Source organism: Cynara cardunculus, assembly GCF_001531365.2.
Source record: "Cynara cardunculus var. scolymus isolate 2C chromosome LG 12, CcrdV1, whole genome shotgun sequence".
Taxonomy (NCBI): Eukaryota; Viridiplantae; Streptophyta; class Magnoliopsida; order Asterales; family Asteraceae; genus Cynara; species Cynara cardunculus.
This window is the reverse complement of record NC_037539.1, coordinates 1,347,696-1,370,721: the sequence shown is the minus strand read 5'-3', so window position 1 is coordinate 1,370,721 and position 23,026 is coordinate 1,347,696. Positions and strand designations below refer to the sequence as shown.

Genomic DNA, 23,026 nt, shown 5'->3' with positions numbered 1-23,026 from the left:
TGAGAGTTTTAAAATGTATGTTATCCACCATAAGAAAAAAAAACTACCAAAAGGCCTTTGGTCTAGCGGTATGTGAGTCTTTGGTCTAGCGGTACGTTAATTTTTCATGTAATTTACATTTTTAAATATTCCTAAGGGGCCATAATAGAATGGTAGCAAAGTACAGGGTCTAAAAAGCAAAATAGTCCTGTTTCACTAAACAATGTCGTGTTTTGCCTTTCGGGTTGTTTTTGGCTATTGAAATTTGGGGATAAATCGATCTGATCGAAGACGAAGAAACGTCAAGAAGATCAAGACTCAAGAGTGACGCAGAGATGGTGAACATGACGACGTTTTTCGGGATGTCTCTTGGTGCTTTCGTATTCTGGCAATCAATGGATAAAGTTCATGTCTGGATTGCTCTTCACCAGGACGAGAAGGTCTCATAATCTCTCTATCTTTCTGTATATATATCTGTATTTATACATATACGAACATATCTAGCTATGTGGTTATGTGGTTTGATTTTGATCGTGCTTCTTCGATGCTTGCTTCTAAATGTACTTGTGTGATTTTCAAAATTATGGTTCAGATTATGTCGTAGTAGGTGATTTTTAAAATTGTATGTTAATTAATAACCTTTTCATAAATTTCGGCTTAGTTGAAGCGTTTATCTAATTGCTGAACATCAATAATACCAAACTGCTGGAGCTCGGAGGTTTGGATTTTGGATTAAGAACTGGAATCAGGGCTAATTAAATAAGTCGTTGAAAATTTTCGTCTTTGCTGGTCCCTTAAATGGATTGGATCCTGATGGGAGCAAAATCAGTTCAAAATGTTTACTAATTTGCCTCCTATTTTTAACCTGAAACTTAGAAATTAGTACTTGCAAACAATATGTTAATGAATTTGTACTACTGAATAGCTTCAGGTGATGATATTTAACCATTTTTTGGTATCTAGTGTTCAAACTAATAGATTAGAGTGCTTTTGGTTTGTTTCTCTTAAAAGTAGAGGACTCTTATTTGGCGTTACAAGATCTCTATGATCATATATATATATATATATATATATGGTTAGGTTCGGGGTAAAACCGCAAAACATGAAAAACTGAGGAACACCCTGGTAATCTGGACGGTATACACGTGTGCATACAAGTAATTTGTAAGCAATTTGTCTGGTATGCACACATGCGTAAAAACCAAGAAACAACTTCAATTACTTGTATGCACATTTGCATACCGTTCATATGAATGGTCACTAGGGCGTTCCTCAGTTTTTCATTTTTTGGGGTGTTTTTAACTCTCTCTCTCTCTCTATATATATATATATATATGTGTGTGTGTGTGTGTGTGTGTGTGTTCAGATGAATGATCACCAGGGTGGTCTTCAGTTTTTCATTCTTTTGGGGGGATTTCCCTGAACCTCCCTCTATATATGTGTCCAAGACTAGGAACCTTATATAAGGTTCAAATGAGAAGGAGGTCAATTCGCGAATGTGAGAAGTTCCAAGTTCACACTTGATTACATGTAATACAATCATACGAACACGTAATATATATGATACAACACATGTTGCATTGACCGGCATATAGCGGGTGATGTTTCCCACGACCTTTGGTCATGTTCACCAAGTCGTCTTCTTCCCTTTTTGACGTGTTGCATCATATATGATTGCGTGTTTGTATCACATGTAATCATGTGTGATCTTGAAACCTCTCATCTTCTAGCAAATTGATCAACTTCTCGCATGATCCTGCCTGGCTCCCTCTCTCTCTATATATATGTGTGTGTGTATCAAATGGTGGTCAGAGTGCAAGGAACTTGTCATTTATTCACCTTTTTCTGGCTTTTGAGAAAATTTGGCATGGAAATGATTTTGAGTTTATGAAATGTGAATCATATATCCCTAGTGAATGTGAACTTATTGATTAAAATGGTTGTACAAAACAGAAGGCTGTTTAGTCATTCTTTGAAACAATGTGTTTGGTTTTCCTTTTACCATGCCAACAAATAGGTACGATACATCTGTTTTAACCAAATATTTGTATTACTGAAGTTTATTTGCTACAAATGTTATTTGTACCATGAGTACAACTTGTCTGGCTAGAGCAAGTTATGCACCAGAAGGCTGGCTGGGTTCTTATTTTCTAGGCTTTAATTCTGCATTTTCTGGTTTGACAGTTGAAAAAGATGACACTTTCTTGAAAAATAATGCATTTTGAGTTATGATCTCAAAAGGGATCTATTTTTCACAAGTCAAGATAGTGAATTCTTTCAACTATAGAGGAACTTCTGTATACCTACATTAAGATTGATGACAATTACTAGTGGATAAAAAGGTCAGTCTAAGAATTGTTAGACCATAAGTTCACTTCAAAGTGCAAATGTATTACTCCCTCCGTCCCAAAAGAAATGTCCACATTTCTATTTTAGTTTCTCCCAGAATAAGTGTCCACATTTCTATTTTAATTTGTGCCAAAATAAGTGACATTTCTATTTTAGTTTGTCCCAAAATAAGTATCCACTTTAAAAAACAGGTGCATATTTTTCCATTCTACCATTAATTATGAGATGGAGAATTTAATCACTGTAAGGTCCCACACCCATCGGTTTTGGGTGGGGAACGAAGGTTGCCTTATATAAGGGACTGGAGACCTCCTTTGTCAAATGATTTTTAAAACCGGGAGTCCAGATATGGATAAAGCAAACAATATCTTGTATGGTTGGCTTGGGGTATTACAGATGGTATCAAAAGCCGGGAACCTGACTGGTGTGCGCTAGGCTCCTAGGAGGGGAATAAAGGTTGCCTTATAAGTGATCGAATACCTCCTCTATCACACGGGTTTTAAAACCATGAGTCCAAGTGTGGACAAAGCGGACAATATCCGGTACAGTTGGTCTGAGATGTTTCAATGTCTCTCATTATTAAAGGTAGAACTGCCATTAAAAGTGTAACAATTACACTTTTCTAAAACATTTGCCTTTCTGGATACTTATTGTTAAATGCACCATTATCAACTAATTTCCTCCTCACACACTTCATAATCAAGACTTGCTTTTTTACATTCTCAATGCATGATTTGTTCTGATTCTGACATTAAAGGGTGCATATATCATCACCCAACGGGGAATGCTAAATGCACCCCCCCTTTCCTTGTACTCTAATTTCCTCCTAACACACGTCATAATCAAGACTTACTTTTTACATTTTCAATATATGATTTGATCTGATTCTGACATAAATAGGGGTGCATACAGCAACACCCATTTTATACATGTGATGATAGAACGAGATAGCTTTTATTTCGTGTGACCCACTAAAGTACGGGTTAGTTATATGCAGCAAGAAAGAATGGAGAAGGAAGCAGAGATCAGGAGAGTGAGGGAACAACTTATACAAGAAAACAAAGAAAGAGACCCTCTTGCTTGAATTTTCCCAATTCTTCGTTCGATTTCCCATCGTCTGCAATACTTTTTATGCTTTTCCCTCAAATGGCTGTTTGATTTGCCGGAGTTTTGATAATGAACATACTTAATGTATTAAGCAGATACCGATGATTATTGCTGAATAAGTTTGTCTTCTTAAGTAACTACCTTGTGTCCGCAACAACTTATACCTTGTTGCCCTAGCAACTCCTGATGCAATTTATGAAGGATGCGTTTGGTATGCAAGACAGAGGGGATAGGCCAGTACAAAAACCAAAGTAGGTGAAACAAAATCAGAAAGATGAGACAAGATTGGTAAATTACCAAAGGTTTGTGTGGTTGGTTTTCTATTAAGGCATGTATAGATAAATCTATCTGTATTAAGAAGGTTTTGTTTGGGAAAGTTTTTTCATAGATGGAAGGAGTGTGGTTTTTAATTTGGATAGACAAGTTTGAAAAGAACTTGGCTTTCTACATAAAGCTCCCTCCTAAAAGCTTACTCAATAAGCTAATTTATATATTATTAAACCACTACAAAATGATCATGTATGTCTGACTTGAATAAGTTGTGAGTTTCATTAAGCTCATTAAGGGGCTGTTTGGCAGTTGCTGAATGATTTAGTGCATAATAGTTAAGAGGTTAGAATGGTTAAGAGGGTCAGAATGGTTGAGTGCTGAATGAAATAATGTTGTTTGGTAACTGTTATCTGAATGGCAGTAAAATTACCATTTTAACCCTATGAATGATTTAACCCTTTGAAATTCAAATTAAAAGAAAATCCTTCCGTCGTTCTCATTGCATCCCTCTCAGGCTCCCACAGTCCCTCCCACTCATCATCTTCAATCGTTTTAGGGATTTGTCTCTCTCTGCCCTTTGCAATTCTCACCTTGAAGAAGAAGGAGCACACATACAGTCTCTCTCTCTCCCTCTCTCCACCATCGCAAGCCGTCGAGTCCTTTTTCGTCATCCTCGTCGTCATCGTCTTACAAGCAGCTCATTCCTCGATGTATCACGACGAGGTTACAGATCCTTCACTCCTAGCCAGAAGTAGTCCGACTCGATGTATCACCAAGGAGGTTACGGAGGCCGTTCTCCTGTCATTTATCCGTCCACCGACGAGGTGATTGAAGAAGCGGTTGATGGTATCCCAAAGAGGATGGGCTGTGCAGCGATCGGGAATGGAAGGGGGAAGAAGAAAGGGAGCGACCAGGGGGAGATCTGAATGGGCACGGCTGCTTGGTGGGTGTGGAAGGGTATTGATGGAAGAAATGGTAATCTGAATGGTTGAGTAGCCCCCCACCCTCAAAATGGTTAASAGGTMTGTGTAACGATTCAGAGGGCTTTTTTTTTTGCCAAACACATTTTACCTCTGACCGATTCAGAGGTTGGCTCTTAATGGTGACATTAAGAGCCAAACAAACAGCCCCTAAGTTGCTAAGAAACAATCCCTAAATTACCAACGTCAAATTAGAACCATAAATCCTTCCAGAGCTCTTTCACCTGTTTATTCTACTAGCATCCATCTGTGTATCAAACACACCCTAAAGGAATAAAGCAACGAGTTTTTGAACTTCTTATAGTTGCTCTTAACTCCTGTAAATTTATTTCAAGTTTTACTTGACATCGTATAGATAATAGGTTGGGAACTACTGCAATCTCTGATGAGAAGTTTCAATCTTCAAAATGAACAACTTTCGAATGCTGATACGAGTTGAAGGTTGGGTTTGATTCGAAGATGAACTGCTTCGGATGATCCAAGTTGATCGAATCGGCACTGTTTAACGAGTGGAGGAAAAATGGACCTATCATCTCGATCAAAAACCAATGTTGATGTGGTAAGTCTTTTACCTATTTATGAAATATATTGAATATTTTGCTTGAAATTTTACAAGCAGGAATATGGGTAAGAATGCTTCTTGTTTAACTACGTGGGTTCTTATAAGAATCTCTGATTAGACAATAACTTTTATCCCACAACGAAGGTGGTTATAAAAACTTCAACAAAGACCTTAACAAAAACCTTACGTGCCGTATTTTTCTCTTGCCAATAAAACTCCACAATGGATGTTTTTACGAAAACTTTACTTTCCATTCTTTAAGTTATAAAATGTAGTTATATTCATAGATTAATATATAGAGAGAGAGAGAGAGAGTGAGAGATGGAGGTTTAGAGAAAAGCCTTAAAAAATGAAAAATTGAGGAACACTCTTGTAATCATTCATCTAGACGGTATGCACATGTGCATACAAAGTAATTGAAGTTGTTTCTTGGTTTTTATGCACATGTGTATATCGGACAAATTGCTTGCAAATTAATTGTATGCATATATGCATACTATCTAGATGAACATAGACCATGGTGTTTCTCATTTTTCATTTTTTGTGGTTTTTCTTTGAACATGATTCTCTTTCTCTCTTAACCATACATGCAACAAGTTCATCAAAAAAGGGTATTATATAAAAAAATTCATAAAATTAAACAATTTTATGAAGAAAAAAAATTCATATGATTAAACAATTAAATCGACGAATGAAAATGGTTTGTACGGTTTATACAAATTAAATGGTCTGCATTTGATCGCTTCACTCACACACTCTCTCTCTATATATAGATAGATAGATATATAGAAATGGGAAGAGATCCCAAACTAGGCAAAGTAATGAGATATTGAAGCAGAGGGGACAAATTTTTTTTAAGTAATGATTCAATTTAATAATTAAAAACATCTAAACAAAAATTTTATAATACTAATACAAAGAGTAACTACGAATTTATAGCTATTTTCATCCATGATCTTTAGAAATTGCTTTTTTGATCCTTATGGTTTTTATTTTGTTTCCTTTTTCGTCCTTCAAGATAATGACGTTAAAAAAGTCTGTCAAATGAAGGGCAATTCAGTCTTATCACCTTTAACTTATATTATTTTATTTTATTTTATTTTTAGAAAAAACCCCAACACGTGATTCTTCTTCCCATCCCTACCCTGCTCTCGTATAATAAAACCCCAAATTTAAGCATTTGTTTCCTTCGTCTTCTTCCACACCTTCCTCTTTTCCGACGTCATTTTGTTCAAACTCGAATCATGAAAACCAATTCCAAAAACTCAGTTATCAAATGCTTATACAGTTATATGGGTAACCACTTACTAAGTTATATTATCTTACCGGATGAATATGGTAAATACCAAAAATCAAAACGAGACAAAGACTGAGAGTCTTACCTGGTAAATGAGGGCAACGACTCTTACCACGGTCAGCTCTTACCGGGTAAATTGTTGCATAGAAAGTCATTTTTGTCGACTAAAATCTTACCCGGTAAGTAATTAATAATATTGAATTTAATAGTAAGTATTTACTGGATAAGTGTTTGGTAAATGGACCCTACACAAGTATTTACTGGATTTTTATTTCTTCTTAAATTTAAACCTGGGACCTCCTGTTACTTTTGACCTTTGGAGTCAAACTCAAACCAATCAGGCACCACCCTTGTGGTTTAACCCAATTCTTTTGTACAAAGGTAACAACAGTTACCATCTCCGCCAATAAAATCTTGTACTGATATTTTAGCTTAAAAAACTATATGATGGCAACCAACAAAACAATATACTGACGCCCTTCATAAATGTATTTTTTTTTCTCTTTATGATGGAACCATGAAATGGGTCCTGTGCCACTGTGTCCTATTTTGACCCACCTGTGGATTCAAGTAAAAAAAATATAATTCTAATATGAACATCTACAATAAGATCGAACAATCTAGGAGGTCAGAGGTTCAAACCTCACCAAATGTGAGAAAGATGTGTGAGTTTATTTGTTGCATTTGTCGTATATAAATATTATATACTTCAAAAATTCAGTTACATATGCATGTCATATAAACTCAATTTAGTTCAGTTTGTGAAAAATTGAGATATGATTGAATAAAGAATCATTCAAATTGGAAAAAGTTTTTGAAAAGAAGAATCATATTCTATTCCCCTTTTTTTTGTTACAATTTTGGATGTCACAACACCACCGACTTAGATAATGTTCGACAAACATAAGTTAGGTTATTTTTTGAGTTTATTACAGACGTCTCCTTTAAATGGATAAAAACTGGTTTATAAGAACCGCCATAAATCTTCAGTTTTTATCTGCGTGATTATTTTGTCAAGGAAAATTAATAGAAATAGTAATTTTCAGGCTTTGGATTCATCTATTAGCTATTTTTCTTTCAAATTTCAAAAATATATCTATCTCCGCAAATGATACCTCAATTTGCAGAGGATTCAAATGCAAAAAAAAAAAAAAAAAAATTAAACCAGGTCCGAAAGTGCAGAGACCAAGTATGTAAATTAGATAAAGGTCCGCAAGTGACCCTTCTGCCACTTACGAAAAATGTCGGAACTAATTTACAGATTTGGTCTTTGCATTTGCAGATGTGGTTTGGAAACTTTCTCTTCACTTTAACCACTTCGTAAGTTGATGAGTTGGTATGGTAATTGCAAATGTAGTGACATTTTTTGAAATATAGGAGAGAAATGATTATTTTAATTAATTTTTTTTATTAAATATTATATTATTATTATTATATATTGATTTTATATATGTAAAATATTAAATGAAGGTGTTGTACTTTGTGCAGCATTAAACGTACAACTGTCTTTTTCAGAACCTTTTCTGGATTCATTCAAAGAGGATCCTATGCATGTGTGCACCATTCACGCTCTAAATAATCCTCATAATTGCCATCATTATAAAAGGAGTTAAAATGGTAAGAAAAATCACGTTTGTCCTTTGTCCTAATAGTATGTGAGTCTTTGACTTTTTAGTAGGTCATGAGTTTAAACCTTATCAAATATAAAAAGAGTGTGTGAGTTTATTTGTTCTATTTTATTGTATATAAATATTATATACTTCAAAAAAAAAAAAAGGTAAGAAAATATTTGAACTTTTAATCATTTTAATATCATGTACATTCATGAATTAATCTTTAGAAGGGAATTGATCTATGCATCTCGGTGCATTTCATTAGTGTTGACATTTAATCATAATTGATCTAATGGTAGAGATCTCTTCTTAAGTTTCTCACCATAACTTCCTTTCTCTCCATAATTCAACCATATATATATTATATATCCAAAAGGGCGATTTTAGTAAATAACCAAAGATGCTATACTAACCCAAAAGGTTGCATCTTTACAAAATTTATACCAATCTATTGAATTGTTTGAATGTTTATGAGCCGTATAAGGTGAAAATCCCGTGTACGGTTCTGATTTAATTCATATTAGATTAGTCTTAGTTAGTGATTCCGCCTTAGCGAGTCAATTCAATAGGTTGGTTTGAATTTTGTAACTATGCATTTTTTTTCAGTCAGTACAGCCTTTGGCCCAAGAGACCACTTTTTTACATTTTTATGAATTACATGTATGTGTGTGTATATATATATATATATATATATACATACATATATATATATAGAGAGAGAGAGAGAGATTTGGTATCTCGAGATACCACTTTTTTACACTTGAAACTTCATAGCAAAACGTTGTAAATGATTCACAATGTTTTTGCTATGAAGGTTCGGCTTTATTTTACCTTTACAACGTTTTGCTGTGAAGTTTCAAGTGTAAAAAAATGATCTCAGTGGTCTCACAAATACATGTTGGTCTCACGTGAACGGAACCCAACCCAATATATATATATATATATATATATATATATATATAATAGTTTATACAGTATGTATTTATTATTGTTGTTTTCAATAATCATTATAAATCGTGTGTAGTAGTTATTATTTACAAATGTATCAAAATAAACATGTTAGGTAATAAATTAACGCATCGACTTAAATTCACCTGCTAAGAATTTTTAATATCAATTAATATTTTTATTAATATAACTTTTAATTTTTAATAATAACTTTTTGTAATCAATTGATTTCAACACGTTATTTATTTTATTTCTTTCTAAATTTTCATTTTGTCCGTTTTAGATAACATATGAAAGAGTAAACTACAAATTTGGTCCTTGTAGTTTGTTGGACGTAACATTTTCATCTTTACAGATTAAAAATTAGACGATGGTCATCGTAATTTGTAAAAATGTCTGAATTTGGTCTCTCCCTCTAATAACTGTTAAAAAAAATTCTCTGTGTGGTATTTTCGTCATTTTATTGATTTTCTTTTTGTTCTTTAACTTATCAAAATCGGTTTTTATTATTTTGGTCTACGTGGTTTTTGGTTAGATAAAAGACAAAAAATCGTTAAGAGGACGAAAATACCCTTAATGAAATTTTTAACGGCCATTAGAGGGAGGGGACAAATCTGGACATTTTTGCAAACCATGATGGTCATCTTGTAATTGCAAAACTGCAAGGACAAAAATCATTGTTTTAATCTATCTATCATTTTAACGTTTTAAAAAAATTTGTAATTCTTGAAATCATAAAACACGACACGTATCTGAAAACTGTAAAAACAGGTAATCATTGTATCTGATGTTAGCCTAATGGTCCATCGCTAAAATATGGGGTATCATCAACCATCAGGTTTCTTATTCAATCTCGCTAACTGTTGTCAACTCTTCAATAACTGTATGTATTGGTCAAAAAAATTTTTTGTCAGAATCATATAAACAATTTTACAGGAACTCCATTTACATAGTTGGATCAGCATTCATGATTATCATAACTATAAAAAAAAACCCGTTATACTGTAAAAATAGTTTTTCAAGTATGATGTGCTAATATGTCACTTTATAAAACTTACGAAGTTGACTTGTCGGCATTTTTGTAAATTTAAGATGTCGGGTCAAAGTTGAAATGCTTAAAATAGCTATTAAAGAAAAGGCAAACGGAGCTGCACAAAAATGTCAAGCATAGTTTGATACGAGAAATTGACGCAATCACGTCATTTATGAGCTTTTTAGAGTATATCCAACAGATATGTTGCATTTTTTTTTCTTCTAATTTTGGAAATTTCGTCATTTTTTTCTCTCTCTCTATTTTATAGAACTTTAGTATAATTGTTGAAGCAAACTTTTCCAAGTTCTTAAAAACTTCTAAATAGCATAACTGTTAAAATAACTTTTCTAAAATCTTTAAAAAAAAAATTAAATAACATAGTTGTTGAAGATGCTCTTATGTCCAAATCAGTAACGGACCTATAGTGGTGCATATGGTGGCACGTGCCACCGTATTATTCTTCCGTCGAATGGTAAAAAAAATTAGATTTGTGAAAAGTGCAACCGTATTAATTTATTGTGTGTCACCGTATGCATTTTGAAACTAAAATGAGAACAAGTTTTATTTGGTAGAGTTGATTTGCAAGGTTTTTATTCCACCCAAGACCCATGTTCGAATCATGTTAGTGTCATTTTTTCTTAGTCCAATGGTGTCACCGTTGAACAAAAATTCGTATATTTGTTTCTTATAGTCAAACTTCTATTTTGGTAACTAAGATGTAAAATTTTAAACATTCAAGTATCCGAGTAACTGGTTATCATGCTGATATGACGAGTGATGTGATATCCAACTCAGTATTATTTGCTGACGTGGTTAGTGATATGATTTTTTTTAATCTAAAATTAGTCACTTTTTATTCAAAAAATAATCTTCAACTGGTTATCCGGATACTTAAATATTTAAAACTGTACATTTTAAATACCAAAATAAAAATTTTAAAAATACGTTATGCAAAATAAAAGTTTTGAAAATACATTATGTAAAATAAAAATCAAATTAAAATACGTTATTTTTTCAAATAACTTATTTTTTTCCTTTCTATAATTGGTTTTGTCCTTTTAATATATTTATTTATTTTTTTCGTTAAAAAAATAAAAAAAAATTAATCCACAATTTAAGATGGTATTTAACTATTAACCAAATTGGAGAAAGAAAAAAAGAATATGGTAGGAGAAGGTACACCTAATTTAATGGTGTTCCCCTAAGTGGAGAGGTACCACAGATGTGGTGTTGGAAAACACAGGAGGGGAGGTGGTGGGGCACGTGGCATGTGGCAGTGAGAGCCCCACCGAAACAGTCCTGCACCACACCGCTGACAATACCAAATTTAAGCATGTTTTTTATATTAACCGAAAAAAGTAATTTTTTTTATTAACCTAGATATTTAACCCGTTATGTGAACCGATTAATTTCAGGACGATCATTTGTTTTGCGGATAGTCCGGAGTCATCGCATTTGAACCTCCATGGCTATAAAAGGATTTTTATTTCTTCTTGAATTTTAACTTGGGACCTCCTAATACTTTTAATCTTTGAAGTCAAGCTCAAACAAATTAAACATCATCTTTGTGGTTTAAGAAAAAAGTACACTTTTATACACGTATGCCAACGTTATGTGTTACAGCTGGATTTTACCATTTCTCATATTATTCAAAAATAGTTATCGATATCAACCAAAATACCCCCCCCCTTTCCCCGATCAAAATTTTTAATTATTATTTAATATATTTAGTTATAAAATATAAATATATCAATTTTAACAATATTTATGTAATATAATAATTTAATTTATACATATTTTCTTTCGTAGATGATAAAAATATGTTAAATAGTTTGAATAAAATATTTAAATTAATTATTAAATATATATTTTGAAAAATTATTGATTAATTAGGATATATGAAGTAGACCATTTTTATTTTTATTCATAGTATATATAATAGTTATTTAAAATCATAAATAATAATTTGTTTCAAAATTTATACAAATCCAAATATTATAATACATATAATAATCAATTTGAAATTCTTTTAATCAATATATAATATTTTTTAATTTTTTTTACCATCTTGTTTGTAGTTAATATATTATATTACTAGAAGGGTATTTGCACAGCGAAATACATTTTGATTTTAATGTTTAGTTTTTATCCTTTGGATCTATTGATATAATTTGATTTTATGTGGTTTTGAGAAAACGATAATGTTTTCATTTTTGAATGAAATATAAATTTGACGATATCATAAAAATTTGATTAAAATAAATCGATATTAGTATCAAATTAACTATTTAATAGTTCTCATTTTTTATTTAATTTCTTTAATTCAATTTTTTATTATAATTTACTTTAGATTTAATAACAATGCAATTTACTTTTGGTTTAATAATATAATTTCTTATAAAGATAATAATTAAACATTCTGTTACAACTCAGTGATTATCTTAATTATATTTTAGATTTTATATATTTAAAATGGATGTTTATTCTGTATTTGATTTTTTTTATCTACGTTTAGTTACACAAATTTAAACATGAAGCTTTAATAAGTTGTACTTACGCAAAATTATTTGTAATCTTGAATTTTAAGTAATATGCATCAATAAACAATACTTCATTCATAAAATATGGTTTTTAAGAGTTTTTGCCAAATGCTTTATAATATAGTATAAATTAGAGAATTTGTTTTAATTATATTTTAAAATATTATAATCATTTAATTTTTTAAAATGTCTTTTTTAATTATTTTACCTTTTTATCAGCTAGTTTTGTTAAACATAATTTATTTATCAGTTAACTTATCAACGACCGGTTAGTTTACAAGATACCAAAAACCGAACACCCAACAAAATATATTTTATTATTATTATTATTATTATTTAATGGTAAATGATATGAAAAGTTATCAAAATCATTATAACTACCAACTATAATTTTTCCAATATTATTATTTTTTATTTTAATTACTTAACACACCTACCTAACTAGCGCGTATCCTACCCACTTACACTCTCATCCTCACGCGCCCTCGAATCGCGTGATCTTTCGCAGCTCCCACCGTATCATCTTTTCTTGCCACGGCGGTTTTCCCCACCCGAATAACTCAGAGAGAAAAACAAAGCGAGCTATACATACACCCTCCACGATATATAGCGGAAACTTCAATTTTAGTCCTTGAGGTTTAAGGAAAAGTTTGAAAGTGGGACTTGAACTTTGATTAGTCCATAAATCATCCTTATAGTTTACATTTTGCTCTGAAAACGATCCCTGACCATTGACTTCATTAAAAATGTCTGTTAAAATGAGGGGCATTTCAGTCTTTTTATTTATCTATTTGTCTTTCTACTTTGTTCTTATCTATTGATTATGTGTTTTTATCTCTTTCTAATGAAAATAACCAAATATGTTACTTTATATTATATCTTCAATCTATATCTATACTATCTTATAAAGCATTTGACTAAAACTTTTAAAAACTATTTTTTATACAGAAAATACTGTTTATTAATGCATATTACTTAAAATTCAAAACTATAAGTAAATTATGCGTAAGTACAACTTATTAAAGCTTCATATTTGAATTCATGTAACTAATTGCAGATAAACATAATCTTAGAGGATAAACATCATATTTTAATTATAAAATATCTAAATATAATTAGGATAATTATTGAATTCCAACATAATACTTAATTATTATCTTAAAATTTTATTTTATTAAATCAAAAATAAATTAATTCGTTTTTAAACTTCAATTAAATTACAATAAAAAAATCAAATTAACTATTTTAGATAGTTAATTTGATACTAATATCGCTTTTTTCAAAATTTTATAATATCTTCAAATTTATATTTCATTCAAAAATACAAACATTTTATTTTTCTCAAAACCACATAAAATCGCATTATAACATCGATAGACCCAAAATATAAAACGAAACATTAAAAATGAGATGTATCTTGCTACATTGTGCGAGTACCATTATAGTATTATATATACACATATACTATTAGGTAAAATATTGTTTAAGATTAAGAGTTAAAGTGAGAAGCGTAATAAGAGATTTGAACTTTTGATCACTTTTAATTTCATGTCCACTAATGAATTGCGTTTTAGAAGAGAATTGATCTGATACTTCTCAGTGCACTTCTATAGTGTTGAGTGTTGACATTCAATTAGAATTAATCTAAAAGTAAAGATCTCTTCTGATCCTGCTCACAGTAAATTCTCTTCTTAGCGAAACCCAATCCTATGCATATATTATTACATATCTTGACAAAGCTTAATTTTGAAAGAATTAAAAAATTTATTATATTATATTATTTATGTATTACATATAAAAAGACAAGAGATAGATAAAAAACAGTGGAAAATGCAAACAACTCTAACATACATTTTTAACGGAGTTAGTGATTAGGGATCATTTTCAAAGTAAAATGCAAACCATAAGGATAATTTATAGACTTTTCAAAGTTAAGGTCCCATTTTTAAAGTTTTCACTAAATGTCAAGGACCAAAATTGGAGTTTAGTCATATATATATGTGATATATCTATCACCAAAACACACACACACACACACAGTGGGTGTTTGACTAATCTTTTCGTTCTCCATCAATTTCTTAGCAGATATGATTTACTGACGATAACAGAAACAAAGCTTCAAGGCATTACCGGAGATGGTTGATTTTCGGTTTTGCCGGCGATCGTCGTCGTCAATTGATGCCGTTGTGGTTGTTCTTCTCTTCTTATCCATCCCGTTGCTCTGCCTCGGGATTCGTTCGTTTCCCACGAATGGCGAAATCATCTCCGATGATTTCTTCGGGTTCACGGAGGCGCCGGAGTATCGCAACGGCGTTGACTGTTGGCCGGAAATCATCCACGTCGCAATGACACTCGACTCAGAGTATCTCCGTGGATCAATCGCCGCCGTACACTCCGTCCTCCGCCACGCCACCTGCCCGGAAAACATCTTCTTCCATTTTATCGCCGCCGAGTTCGACCCAGCGAGTCCACGAGTCTTGACCCGACTCGTTCGAAACACCTTCCCGTCGCTCAACTTTAAGGTCTACATTTTCCGGGAAGACTCGGTCATAAATCTGATATCGTCATCGATCCGCTTGGCGCTCGAGAACCCGTTGAATTACGCCCGAAACTATTTGGGCGATATACTTGACCCGAATGTTAACCGGGTCATCTACCTTGACACCGACGTCGTTTTAGTCGACGACATTCAGAAGCTATGGAACATAACCCTACAAAACAACCGGGTTATCGGAGCTCCGGAATACTGTCACGCAAACTTCACCAACTATTTCACCGACAACTTCTGGTCCGACCCGGTTATGTCCAGGGCATTCGGGTCTAAAAAACCCTGTTATTTCAACACCGGCGTGATGGTGATGGATATGCGAAAATGGCGGGCCGGAAATTATCGCCGGAAAATTGAAAAATGGATGGAATTACAGAGGAAAAAGAGGATTTACGAGCTGGGTTCGTTGCCGCCGTTTCTACTGGTGTTCGCCGGTAATATTGAACCGATTGATCATCGGTGGAACCAACATGGACTTGGAGGGGATAATGTGAAGGGCAGCTGCCGGTCACTGCATTCCGGTCCGGTGAGTTTGTTACATTGGAGTGGAAAAGGGAAGCCATGGGTGAGGCATGATGAGAAGAGACCGTGTCCGTTGGATCATTTGTGGAAGCCGTACGATCTGTACAAGAGTAATGAAGATCATCATCATCGTCATCAATCTCAGCCGTTGGATTTTTCATTTAGTAGTAATTTTCTTGGATATTCGAATTATTTGATTTGATTTCATTGAAAAATCATTTTTTTTAATTTTCTTTTTTGGATTTAGAGATTTTGATAGATGGTTACAGAAATATATAGAAAATTGGTTGTTTTAATTTGATTGGTTGTTTTTTATTCAATTTATTTAATTTCTTTTATAGCACTTTACGTCTTTTAAAATACTATAAGAATATTCATGCAATACAGTAAAATACAATAAATACAATTTTGTGGGGTTTTGAAAAAAAAATGTGTTTTTATTTTTAAATGAAATATAAATATGAAGATATTATAAAATTAAAAAATTAATCAATATTATTATCAAATTAACTATTAAAATTTTTTCATTTTTATGTAATTTATTTAATTCAATTTCTTTTAAACAAATAAAATCTTTAAGATGATAATTAAGTATTTTGTTAGAACTTAATAATTATTCTAATTATATTTTAGATTTTTTATATTTAAAATGAGATGTTTATTCTATTTGATTATGTTTATTTGCACTTAGTTACATGAATTAAAAAATGAAACTTTAATAAGTTGTACTTACATATAATTTACTCGAGGATAAATCAAAATTTATTTTAGGAAGGAAAAAGTATAAAAATAATGTTTATATTTTTGTTTTAATTTTTCTTAAAGATACATAACTACTTTTCCATTCTACCTTTTAATTGTAAGATGGAATAAGTCTATTTTTTATTATTAAAATTAAACTTGTCACATGTTCAATAGAAAAAAAAATGTAATAATTTTATATTTCTGTAATTATATATATATATATATATATTATTGTAAGGGAGGTGGTATGTTCTTATATTTATGAACGTTATCATGTATATAATGACTTGAGATCATGTGAAACAAGAATGTTTTCATGAGACACAATTTTTACAATTGAAATTTCACAATCACAACAAAACACTGTGAAAGTAACTTTCACACTGTTTTTGCTGTGAATATTCGTTTTTTACCTTCACAATATTTTGTTGTGAAGTTTCAAGTGTAAAAATCATGCATCACGAAAACAGTTTTATCTCATGTGAACCCAACCTGTATATAATTAAGAAAATTATTTGACTTTTCACCGTGTTGCAATTTCGAAATTATTTTAAATTTGATATTGAAAGATCACACAAAGAAGTAAATAAGGCGACCGACAAAACGATAAAAACCAAGACAACGACTTTTTGTAAGCTAAATAAAAGATATTTGAATGAACGCTAGCCAAACAACGACCCCATTTTGTTATCACCACAATGTCTATGTCGACAGAGAATCTTGTGCTTGGATCCATCAATTGAAAAAGTTGAAAACGACCGATACATTCTCTAAGCCACTAATTTGAAAGGGATAGTTGAAAACGAAGCTTGACTTACGAAAAATATATAACCATCATCGTTAAGTTACTCCACCTCTGCTATTACTTAGTCGGCAAAATAGGGGTTTGTTTAGACCCTGATCACCATATTGTAAGTCGCTTGCATTTAGGAAACGAACAGTTGGATAGAAAATAATATGTGTAGTCGATAATAGATTGAGTACGGACATTTACTGACATGAAAACCCTAACTGTCATGATCCTCTTCAGTTAACACAACCACTCTAATCAGTCAGGTTTTTGAGAGAGATATGTATTGGCCATTTTTGGACCCAAAAACAAAGTCCAAACCAAGTAAATTGGGAAAATGTTTCATGTATTTCTTTAAAATTAAAATAATGAACATGATAATATCCATGATTAACACTCTACACAATAAAAATGACTAATCAACCTGTCAATAATTACAAAAAAATAAACAAAATGAAATATGCACGAGTTTAGGATAATTTCCCATTTTCTATAATTTCTAAATCAATTATGATTTTTGGTTAAAATAGCGTACGTCGTTAGAGATAAATATACATCGAAAACTACCAGGGCCCGTAAAGGACCGTTTTTTGATTTTGAATGCGTGGACCGACCTTTCTAAGACTAGACGTAATGATATACGGGAACATATTAAAAAGAATATCTAAATATATTGATGACGAATATAAATTAGGTGATTAAAGACAAATGGATAAAGTTTCATGTCTTTTGGTTTCATTAATTTTGTTTCGACAATTGAATATGCAACAAAATTTTATGATGTTCATTAGGATTTTTATCATGTAGCTGATGGAATGCTCAATAATTGGCACATTTTTCGTAAAATGTATGTTATTACATCTAAAAAGTTGTGTTGAGAATATAATTTGAAGTATCAATTTTCGTGCATTTTAAATATGGACGTATTTTACTTATGAACATACTTAAGTTTCGAATATGTTTACGTTATGAACATAGTTCAGTGTTTGGTTACCTCGTATTCAGATGTTTCCGTCAACATTTCCTTCAAAATCAGCCATGTTATTCAAAAGGAAATTGATTTTCGGCTATGAAGATCATGTTTCCCCAAATAGATAGCGGAAGTATAATCGGAATTGATATGATTCTTTAACTGTGATAAGGAACTTTTAGACATGTGGAGCTTAGGGGAGTTCATCGGTTGAAATCCAATGGATTTAGGTGGATCTGATCCGATCCAATCCGATTAACATTGGACATCACATCCGATCCAAATCCAATTGATGATTGGGTCGGATCGGTTCCATCCATTGGATGTTTGTTGGTTATCCATTGGATCGGATTGGATTCCTCCAATCTTCTGATCTAATACTCAACCAATTAATCCACCATTTTGACCAGTTATTCATATATTTTCTTAAGTTATTAAAAAACAATGTATATAAATATCAACTAAAAAACAATATTGTAAAATGTTAATAATTATATATATTTATTACTGATTGGATGTTGGACGGCCATCCAAGAACTGATGGATCCGATTGGGATGTTGAAAATTTGGATCCGATCCGATCCAATAACAATTGGATATCCGATTATGGTGGGTTGATTCTAATTGGATCAGTCGGTTTTAATTGGATCAAATGACTTTCTGTACCCCTCTATGTGGAGTAACTGCCTAAAACAATGGATTTGTGAAGTTTACAACTTTACCTTTGTTCACATATGTTCTTCAAATTTCACGTACGTCCAAACAATCTTGTCCGTCGATTAAACACATCAATGGTTGAGATTAGATAATAAAGTTTGTACTATTTATAAGTTAACAACTGAAGTTGTCTCTATTCGACTATTCGTATCTGATACCAAGGCGTATTGCTCAACACTGCATCATACATGACAAGATTCACGTGACAAATTCAAGGCATGCCAAATACTGGTTGAAACAGTTTATGTACCATTTGGTCGGCGTTTAGCTTGTCAACGTCTCCGTCTAACTGATATCGTAACTTGTACTGTACGTACGATGCATACTGTTTTAATTTTGAGTAAATTACAATAGAAAATAATAAATGTTGGTTGAATTCTTTTGTGGGTGTGGTTATGATTGGATGGATAGCAATAATTGAAAGGCAAAGGTAATGGGGAAATGAATGTGTCAATACTCCTTTTGCTTAGCTTTGGAAGTGGGTTTCAATTGCTTTTTCAAATTGCTTCTCTTTTTCTCAAGACTTAATCATAGTGTATAATTTATTTTCATGTACAAGTATTTAAAATAATAAATTACATGAAAAAAGTAACGTATTTTAAATTTATTTTTATTTTTGGTAACATACTTTTAAAACTTTCATTTTGGTACATAATATGTAAAGTTTTAAACATTTAAGTGTCCGGGTAACCGGTTGAAGCATTAACCGGTTACTATACTGATGTGGCGAGTGATTTGACTTACCTTTAGGTTGAAACATTTAAATAAAATTTTATACTGAGTTGGATACCACATCAGCATGGTAACCGGTTAATGCTTAACCGGTTATTCGGGTACTTAAATGTTTAAAACTTTACATCTTAGGTACCAAAATAGAAGTTTTGAAAATACGTTACCCAAAATATGAATCAAGTTAAAGTACGTTATTTTTTTCATACAATTTGCCTTATTTAAAATATCACGTCTTAGGCATAAATAAAAGCTATTAATTATATAAAAGTAATTAATTATAAAGAACACGAAAATGGTCAAATCACGTGCAAAATCACATATGATTTTATACTAAATAGTCAAAGCATGTTTGGACGAGGTGACCTCGACTTAAATCGCGTGAATCACATGTGCTTCACTGTAAAATACATGAGATTCAACTGTTTCCATAATCTCTTATTTGGTTACTGTTTATGTATGAACTTGACTCTTTTTCTCCTCTTCTCTCTCTCTATTTCATATATATATATATATATATATATATATATATATATATATATTGCATCATGTGCTATTTCACATGATTTTTTTCCCCGTCTATTGCTTGAATTTAGTGTATTGATCAACACATATATGTTTAACAATATGAACGTTTTTATGTGTTTGTGAAACAAATTTTTTTTACATTGTGAACCAAATACATATAACACAAACATCCTGTAACAAATACATATAAATATACATTACATTTTCAAATGATTAAACACACACACGTGTGTGTGTATATATTATATATGATATTTTATGTTTATAGTTTTTTTTTACTATACATTGGAAAATGGTCAAATTTCATGTGGGCTAGTTGCTCTTATGATATGATTTAAGTAAGAGCATATGCTCCTGTGAAGAGAATTAATAATTTTAAAATATTTTAGGAAGGGAAATTAATTGGAATTTTGTATGGTGGGTTTTTATCACATGTGATGGTAGCAATGGCATTTTGCGATTGAAGGGAATCATATTCCAATGGAATTGTGTTCATAGACATTGCTTTCAATGTTGGATAAGCAAAGGAAAAGGAAAAGGAAGACATGTCCAATTCCAGCATTACAAGTATGGAATATGGAATCCGAGGATCGAATGGTGTTGGAAGCAAAGAGGAAGGTAAGAGACGAATAAAATTAAGAAATTGCTATTTATTTTTCTTCCCATCTCTTAACAACTAATTGGTGTATATATATATTATATATTATAGAGACTTGAAATCATGTAAGATCAAAGGTGAGCGATAAAATGCAAACAATCCTATTTGTATAAACTGTGTAAACCACCCTTATATAATATTTATATACATTAAATAGAATAAATAAACTTACACACCCTCTTCGTCTTTGGTGATGTTTGAACCCCAGATCTCCTAGGAGACCAAAGACTCATATACCACTAGGCCAAAGACTCTTTGGTTATTGCAACACTTATTACTCGGATCAACACTCTTATCCAGAGAATACTTACTCGCTAAGAGTTGATAAACGCCGTTATTTTATTTATAAATTATTTGTTATTCAAAGAATGGTGTTTAATTATAATATCAGTTACATACCTTTAAATATTCAATCTTTTAGAATTCAGAAAACAACCTTTTCATCTGTTATTTCATTGTCCATTAGCTCTACCTCACCATTATTTGATAACTTCCCAATTGACATCATCCATATAACCATCATAATAAATAATTATAAAAATAATTAAATTATCATTTTATTAATTGATTATTATAAAATAAATGTTTTTAACATATTTTAAAATATTAATAAATCCAATCTTGCATATTAAACGGACTCTCATGATTGATTTTGAGATATTTGGATTTCATGGAAGGATTTAGATTGAAATTGATTTGAAATCATTGGTATGTTTGGTTTGTAGGATTTGGAACAGAATTGGATTCCATTATTTATACATAAGTTATAAATAAATATAAAAATAATTAAATTACATTTTATTAATCGATTATTACAAAACAAATGTCTTTAGTATTTTTTAAAACCTTGTTGCATACAATCCTATGAAATCACGAGCACCCCTAAGGATTTCGAAATCCTGTCTTTGTAGAATTTCAATTAAATCCTAAGATTTTAAATCCGGACAATCCAACAAACTAAATATGGGATTGGAATAAATTCGAAATTTAAGTCTCCCAATTTTATTTCATTACTGCAAACCAAATGGAACTAACCACAAGGGTGGTGCCTGATTGGTTTGAGCTTGGCTCCAAAGGTCAAAAGTATCAGGAGGTCTCAGATTCAAATATAAGGAGGAATACAAATCCCCTTGTGGCCATGGAGGTTCAAATGCGGTGACTCCAGGCTATCTGCAAAGCAGGTGGTCGCCCTGAGATTAGTCGGCTCGCATAGCGGGTTGGATATCCAAGTTAATCAAAAAAAAAAAAAAAAAACCCCAACACGGAACCTAAGTGGATCTCATTTTTTTTTTTGAAATATATCATATTTATATACGGTAAATAGAAGAAATAAACTCATACACCCTTCTCATTTTTTATGAGGTTTAAACCCCCAACTCTTAGGATGTCAAAAATTCACCTACTACCGTTAGACCATAGGCCCTTCGGTAGGTGGATCTCATTATAGGCACATAAGGCAACCCATTAGTATGAAAAATGAACATGGGCTTCCAAACAAGTTATGACCCATAATAATGTTGAAAATAGGAAGAAATAAAAGGTTTCACATATGATTGAATCTTTGGATCACAACATTTTGTAAATTATGGGTTTGATTGTGATTGATTTCAATAGTAATTTGTGGATCAATTGGTTGGGTCGAATTGGGTTTGTTACAGAATTTTGTTACCTGAGTTTTTTCATTGTGTTTGCTGATAGAACAAAATGCATTAAAATGTAACCAGGTTTCACTTGGTTTTTATTTAATCTGATAAAGAATCTTTTTTCTCAATAAGGATAACACAGTTTCAAAAAGATTATGTTTTACCCATTTTGACTGATAATCTGTCGATGTCACATTGGATGACGTGGATATCAAGTTTCTCGTCCACTTTTGCTGTAAGTCTTCTGTAAACATGAATCCACGTCCTCGTATATTACAAAATCAGTATAAAAATATGTCCAAAAACATGGACCTCAAAGACCATTCAACTTGTGAAGATATATCTCATGAAAGCCAAATTAAAGATGGTTAGTATTAGTTGGAACAAAGACAATTAGTTTGGGGATCTTATGCTATTTATTTAAAAAATAGGGGGCAAATATGTAAAATATGTCATAGTTGAGGGGTCCAAGTGAATTATGTTTTTAAAAAATACACTC

At 31.6% G+C, this 23,026-nt stretch overlaps 2 protein-coding genes across 2 annotated transcripts; both read left to right on the top strand.

Annotated features, from left to right (window-relative positions):
* Positions 1 to 230: 230 nt before the first annotated feature.
* On the top strand, positions 231 to 3,572 carry LOC112523245. Its single transcript, XM_025132767.1, has 2 exons — positions 231 to 419; positions 3,326 to 3,572. The coding sequence occupies exons 1-2, from the start codon at positions 315 to 317 to the stop codon at positions 3,410 to 3,412; spliced, it is 192 nt and encodes a 63-aa protein (XP_024988535.1). The 5' UTR covers positions 231 to 314; the 3' UTR covers positions 3,413 to 3,572.
* Positions 3,573 to 14,757: 11,185 nt separating this feature from the next.
* On the top strand, positions 14,758 to 16,044 carry LOC112523012 (probable galacturonosyltransferase-like 9). The gene has a single exon (XM_025132429.1). It carries the CDS (start codon positions 14,814 to 14,816, stop codon positions 15,948 to 15,950), a length of 1,137 nt encoding a protein of 378 aa, XP_024988197.1. The 5' UTR covers positions 14,758 to 14,813; the 3' UTR covers positions 15,951 to 16,044.
* The last annotated feature ends 6,982 nt before the right edge of the window (positions 16,045 to 23,026 follow it).

Bases quoted from the DNA above. Each gene is read 5' to 3' on its own strand.
- LOC112523012 (XM_025132429.1), top strand. From the start codon at position 14,814: ATGGTTGATTTTCGGTTTTGCCGGCGATCGTCGTCGTCAATTGATGCC.
- LOC112523245 (XM_025132767.1), top strand. From the start codon at position 315: ATGGTGAACATGACGACGTTTTTCGGGATGTCTCTTGGTGCTTTCGTA. The intron at 420-3,325 runs GTCTCATAATCT...AGTTATATGCAG, and splicing joins CTCTTCACCAGGACGAGAAG to CAAGAAAGAATGGAGAAGGA.